The sequence below is a fragment of the Apium graveolens genome, chromosome 1 (assembly GCF_009905375.1).
Source record: "Apium graveolens cultivar Ventura chromosome 1, ASM990537v1, whole genome shotgun sequence".
Classification (NCBI taxonomy): Eukaryota; Viridiplantae; Streptophyta; class Magnoliopsida; order Apiales; family Apiaceae; genus Apium; species Apium graveolens.
This window is the reverse complement of record NC_133647.1, coordinates 41,375,702-41,382,561: the sequence shown is the minus strand read 5'-3', so window position 1 is coordinate 41,382,561 and position 6,860 is coordinate 41,375,702. Positions and strand designations below refer to the sequence as shown.

At 36.5% G+C, this 6,860-nt stretch overlaps 1 protein-coding gene across 1 annotated transcript; it reads right to left on the bottom strand.

Moving 5' to 3' along the window:
• Positions 1–1,022: 1,022 nt before the first annotated feature.
• LOC141666092 (uncharacterized) lies at positions 1,023–2,216 on the bottom strand. Its single transcript, XM_074472092.1, has 2 exons — positions 1,503–2,216; positions 1,023–1,460 (listed from the first exon to the last, which is right to left on the bottom strand). The coding sequence occupies exons 1-2, from the start codon at positions 2,214–2,216 to the stop codon at positions 1,023–1,025; spliced, it is 1,152 nt and encodes a 383-aa protein (XP_074328193.1).
• Between the last annotated feature and the right edge of the window lie 4,644 nt (positions 2,217–6,860).

Genomic DNA, 6,860 nt, shown 5'->3' with positions numbered 1-6,860 from the left:
TAAGCGTGCATGAAAGATACTACATATGGCATGCAAACAAATTTATTACACTTAGAAACTTTAGGCATGTTAGGCATGTTATGCACATAAGCATTCTTAACATTGTCTACTTTAACCTTTCTACAAGCATGAGTAAGGTGACCAACAGAACCACAGTTATTGTATAACTTCCTAGGGCCATTATTTCCTATCCTACCATTTCTACTTCTATTCTTCTTATTCTTGGAAGTAAAACCTAGTCCGGAAAAAGATAAGTCGGAGTCACTAGCAACAGACGTGGGTTTTTTTGCCTTTTGTCTCCTTGAGAGCTCGAGATCCTCAACAAGCATCTCATGATGAATATAAAGATTATCTTCATCAAAGGGCTCAACAGTAGCTTTCTTAAATAGAGGATTCTTAGCATCCTTAAGAATATGAGGTGTATCAAAGGAATTAACAACGTTCTCTACAGGGTCATTTTCAACTACTCGTTTCTTAGAAGCTTTTCTAAGTTCATCGTAGTCTAGACCTATTCCAACCTTTCCACCTACTACTTGATCAGCTATGAGCTTCTTAGCAAGATTTGTAGAATCAGTAAAAGCATGCAATTTAGTTTCTAATTCTGCATTCTTGTTCCTAAGCTCTTCCTCTGTCTCAAGGTGCTTAGTAATCTTAAGCTCTAAATATTTATTGGTTAGCTTAAGATTCTCAACACTGACCATATCTAGAACTAACTTATGATTTTCATCTTTAACTTTCTTTAGTTCTACTTTAAGGTCTTCGACATCAAGCAGAGTACATCTTAGTGTAGTACTAACATTTCTATACACTTCTTTTACGGCATCATGTTGCTCAATGCATTCCTTTGTATTGCATCGTGCCTTAAGATAGTGATGAGAAACAACATTTCCATACACTAGGACAGTCTGCCTAAAGGCGACACAGTGTTCATTCTCACACAAGTTATCTGGAGGTAAAGCACGAATAGTTGGAAATGTTACCTGACATGAAGATTCTGCCATCAATGCAAGATTTCTATATTGCTATTCTTCATCATCATTGTCTACCCAGCTCTTCCCCTCAGCTATGTAAGATTTCAATGGATACTTCCTTGAGCTACCGGAGTCCTTCTTCTCATAAACTTTGCCTTTATCCTTTCCTTGCTGAGACTTTCTGCACTCAGTGGCAAAGTGCCCAACCTCACCCCAGTTATAGCATCTGAACTTGCTTCTATCAACCATCCCTGTCTTGTAACCTGATCCAGAAGATGAACTTGACCTCTGACCACGGTTGCTGCTTCCAGATGCCCTAAATCCTTGCTTTCTTCTAAACCTGATGTTACTGAACATCCACGCTAGATTCGCCATAGTAGGATCTTCCATACTTTGCAGCTCCTCAGTGGTGTAGTAGTCACTTGGACTCCCAGAGAGGTTTCCATCATCCATCTCAACCTCAAGGAGCGTTTCATCTTTAGACTTAGGCTTTTCAGCAGTAATGTCAAGCTCTTTGATTCCACTAGCTACAAGAGCAGTTGTCTTGAGTAGTTCAGCATTCTTGCTATCAACTATACCACCACCATAGATAATCTTCCTTTGTTCTTGTTCCATTTCATGAGTCTTCAGTTTACCATACAACTTCTCAAGTGTCATAGTTTCAAAGGCAACACGCTCACGAACAGATGAAGCCTTATTCTCTAAGTGGTGAGGTAGGACTAGCATAAACTTCCTGTTGACTTCTCTCTGAGGATAAGTCTTGCCATGAATACTTAATTTGTTTAACAACTTGTTCGGTCTTTCAAAGACTTGAGTAATACTTTCTCCAGGCAAGGACTTAAAGGCCTCATATTGTGAAGTCAAGATATCCAATTGATTCTGCCTGACATCTTCAGTTCCTTCCATAAGCAGTTCTATGGTTTCCCACATGTGCTTTGCACTCTCATAGACCATAATTTGGTGACTCATATCATCATCCATCGAATCCACCAAAATAAGTTGTAGGCCTTCATCCAGAGCTATCAGTTCTTTGTCACGTGCACTCCATTCAGCTTCAGGACATGACATTCTCATATTAGGCAACTCCGGATGATCCTTCATTGGCACATGTCTTCCTTCTCTCAATACTCTCATATACTCTGGATTCGATGCCCGAATATACAATAGCATTTTCTTTTTCCATAGATTATATCTCGATTTATCAAACTGAGGAACCTTGATACTACTAACTTTATGAGAACTCATCTTTTCAGATCTGAGAAAAATTTGCAATAAACCGTCTCAAAATACGATAACCCAGTCAGTCAACAATACCAAACCAGTCAAGTCAAAACCAACAAACCCAAATCAAATCTACACACCGAAAGCACTCCCAGATTCCGTATAACCAAAATCAACAACAAAACTTGCTAATCTAACAGATCAGATCTGTATATCGATCAACAAGCTCTGATACCAATTGTTAGGTCCAAATATACATACAGAGGGGGGGTGAATTTATGTTTTTCATTTTTTGTTAATTAATTGCAGCAGAAAATAAACCTCGAAAATGAAATACGCAAACACTAAGAGATTCACGGAATAATTCTTTTAATTAAGAAATTAAACCTTAAAGGTTTGCTTACAACTCCGAATATAAATAATTCGAAGCGATAAATATAGAGAGAACCAAAATAATAGCAATCAATTTGGGGTTCTATCTATCACTCTAAAAATTCAAAGTTTCTATCAAAAGATTTTAAATATAATCAAGAGAGCTTTAAATAATGAGTGTTACAAGTTTGTAAGGCTTTAATGGTGTGAAATAAATTGGACAGCACTTCTCTCCTTAATTTCAATAAATGAAATCAACCCACTCTACAAAAAAAATTCTGCAGAGCTTTAATGGTGTTTTGCTGAGAAGTGTTATTTTTCAATCTATTGAAAATTGGTTTTGTAGTGGTAGAATTGTAGGAGAGATAAAGAGACTACGTGGATAATTTTTATCCATGTATTTGAAGTGGCACAACTTGCAAGATTAATTCTGTGGCGATCAAGTGTGTCTGTGTTGATTTCTGTGGTGATGGGATAGAATTGTATAACAGCCTTTTCCTTAGCAAATAATATCACCTATGGTGATGGAACAAAACACAGCATTTGATTTCTTTTTGTTTCACAACAAATACGAAGCAGTGCAGGAGCCGTCTTGGGCTTCACATGGAGACAGCAGCTGGAAGTTGCCATACGTGCTGTTAACGCGCGAAAAACAAGATCCAGCCGTCTTTGCAGTTTGTCTGTGGCGATAGGCTCGTTTCTCTTCTATGGAAATAGAAACACATAGCACTTGCATGTATTGTTTTTGATTGAATAAAAATAAGAAGCGTACTATGCATGCACAGGAGATTTCGCATACAAAAGAAAGGGACGCCAGGGGATGTCTGAGCTGCACGCGCGGCGGAAGAAAGGTGAGCTGCGCGTCTCCGTGCCACGCGCGCGTCCTTGCACCTCAGATTAACAAAAAAACAACCCCTACCAATTCGGTTTCTTTCCTTTGCATTTGTATATATATATTTCTTTTGTTTTCAACCACACGGACCCCGCCATGTGGGAGCTTTACAGTCATGGTTTCTATTTGATTGACACAAGTGAACAATGCACCTAATTCATTTGAAGCTTCCAATGACCTTAATAATTCCAATTGTTTCTTTTTCTTTATTTCTTGTTTTTCCATTGATTGACCAACCTGTGCTTTTTTTTCTTTTGCTTTTAATGTCTTGATTTGTTTTGTACATGAATTGCAATCAAACTCCGAGAAGACAAATTAATAGTTCAGAAAGATAAAATAAAATACAAGCTTGATTTTAGAATAAATAAGTAAATAAAATCTTGATTTTATTTATTTACTTATTCAAACTTCAAACATTTATTTTATTTTATCTAAAATTAAATGTTGATATTAAATTAAATAAATAAATGATATAAGTTTCATTTATTTATTTAATAAAAATCAATTATTTTATTTATTTATTTTAAGATCAATTGTGATATAAAATTAAATAAATAAATGAGATAATTTCCATTTATTCATTCAATAAAAATCGGCCATTGATTTAAAATAAATCCTATAAATCCTCAGACTATACTCCTCTGAATCTGCAGGCCTTCTAATCTCCGGGATTTGTACCTCAAAATATTTCCAGACTCCTCGAGTACAAAACCCACTTAACCTTGTTCCTAGAAATAATACTCTGTTTTCTTTCACGGATCACTGACGTCTCGTGCACGGGTCCGGTTCACAGATGACTCGTTCCGCTCTCAGGCCTTCGTATTATACCCGTATAAACCACTATTATGTCTTCTACCAAATATAACCAACTTCACTAGGAATCCTTAAGGTCTTCACACTGATTCTAAAAATTGCTTCGAATGACTCCAACCTTATTACTCTGATGCCTGAACATATATTAATGAACTTCATCCGGATCGTTGATGACGTCTTCTTCACGGCAGCTAACAAAACCTTTTGTGCATATACCCAATATCCAATTTGTACTGATCCTAGTGGAACATAGATTATTTCAAAGTCCTTGTTCTATGTTGAGTTATCCAAACCAGTATTGTTGAGATAAACATATTAATGGTTTTCAAAGCCCTACTCTAATGACAAGGTTGAATCTCAATCACCTAAGTCAATTGAGGAAAAGCCTAAGAAATCTAAAAAGAAAGATAACAAGATTGGACCCAAGGAAACTTGGGTAGCAAAATCAACTTGATTTGATTTTTATATGTACAGGGATACAGAAAGAGTCTATGGTATCTAGAAAGTGGATGCTCAAGGCACATGACTGGAGACTCTACCCTGCTCACTGAGTTCAAGGAGAGAGTTGGCCCAAGTAATATATTTGGAGATGAAAACAAAGGGTATACTGTGGGATATGGCTTGATTTCAAAGGAGAATGTCATCATTAAAGAAGTTGCTCTAGTGGATGGACTCAAACACAACCTTCTGAGTGTCAGCCAGCTATGTGACAAAAGCAACTCTGTAACCTTCAATTCAGAAGCCTGTGTTGTTACAAACTAGAAGAACAATAAAGTGGTTCTCACAGGAGTGAGAAAAGGAAATGTGTACCTAGATGACTTTAACTCATCCAATGCAGATTCTATTACTTGTCTTTTCAGCAAAGTAAGTCAAGATGAGAGTTGGCTGTGGCACAAGAAGATGTCCCATTTGAAGTTTAAGACTATGAATGAAGTAGTCAGGATAGAGCTGGTAAGAGGCATTCGTCAAGTTGAGTTCTAAAAGTATGGATTGTGTGATGCTTGTTAGAAAGGAAATTAGATCAAAGCATCATTCAAAAAGAAGCTTGAAACTATAATTGAAGAACCACTGCAACTATTGCACATGGATTTTTTTGACCAGTCAATGTGTCGTCAATCTTAAAGAAAAGATATTGTATAGTGATTGTGGATGATTTCTCAAAGTTCCGTTGGACATATTTCCTTAAATCTAAATATGAAGCTAGTGAAATCATTATCAATCATATAAGACAAGTGAACAATCATCCTGATCTCAAAGTTAGAAGAATTAGGAGTGACAATGGAACTGAGTTCAAAAACTCTGCAATGAGGTTGTTTTGTGAAGAGATTGAGTTTTCAGCAGCAATGACTCCTCAACAAAATGGAGTGGTGGAAAGAAAGAATATATCTCCAATTAAAGCTGCAAGGACCATGCTAGAAGAATCAAAGTTACCAACTTATTTTTGGGCTGAAGCTGTAAATAATGCATGCTATACTCAGAATATTTCTTTGGTTAATCAAGCAAAATGCATGACTCCTTATCAATTGTTCAAGAACAGGAAACTAACACTGAACTTTCTTCATGTTTTTGGATGCAAATGCTACATCCTAAGGAATCAAACTGAGCAGCATGGAAAGTTTGATGCCAAATCAGATGAATGTATCTTTGTTGGATATGCTGTTGGGAAAGCATATAGAGTCTACAATCTAAGAACCAATATTATTAAGGAATCTGTACATGTTGTGTTTGATGATAAGAGTATTAAAGGACTACAAGATGAAGGTTTCCATGAAAGCCTCAAATTTGACAATGTTGAGATGAACTGTGATGAAAGTGATCAAGAAATAATTTCTAAGGAATATGCAGAAAAATCAGCAACAAATGAAGCACATAATTCTACATCCATCGAAAGACAAAGTGTAGGAGCCATCGAAAGACAAAGTGCAACACCCGTTGAAAGGCATGATGCATCATCCGTTGACAGAAAAACTACATCATTCGTCAAAAGGCAAAACTCAACATCCGTTAAACCATCAATAGGAGTTGAAAGCCCTTTTAGATCATATACTGAAAGAACTGCAACCTCAAATAAAAGATACATAAACTCAAGGGGAGTTTCTTCAAATTAAACTCAGTCACTCATCAAGACAACAATGAGGCCTCTTCATCTAGAGCTAATCTACTACAACAAAGGAAATGGACTAGAGATCACTCATTTGAACTGATCATTGGTGATGCATCTTCAAGAGTGCAAACAAGGAAAACCACTCAAGATACATGTCTATATAGCAGCTTCCGGTCACAGGAAGAGCCAAAGAAGGTAGAAGAAGCTTTGTTGGATCCTAATTGGGTTTTAGCTATACAAGAAGAGCTAAAATAATTTTGAAGGAATAAAGTATGGAAGCTAGTACCCAAACCAAAAGGCAAGAACTCTATTCATACCAAATAGGTATTCAGAAACAAGATGGATGATAATGGTATAGTCATAAGGAATAAAACAAGATTGGTTGCTAAAGGCTATTATCAACAGGAATAGATTTTGATGAAACCTTTGCTCCTGTTACAAGACTTAAGCTATTAGAATTTCTCTAGCCTATGCAGCCCATGCCAAT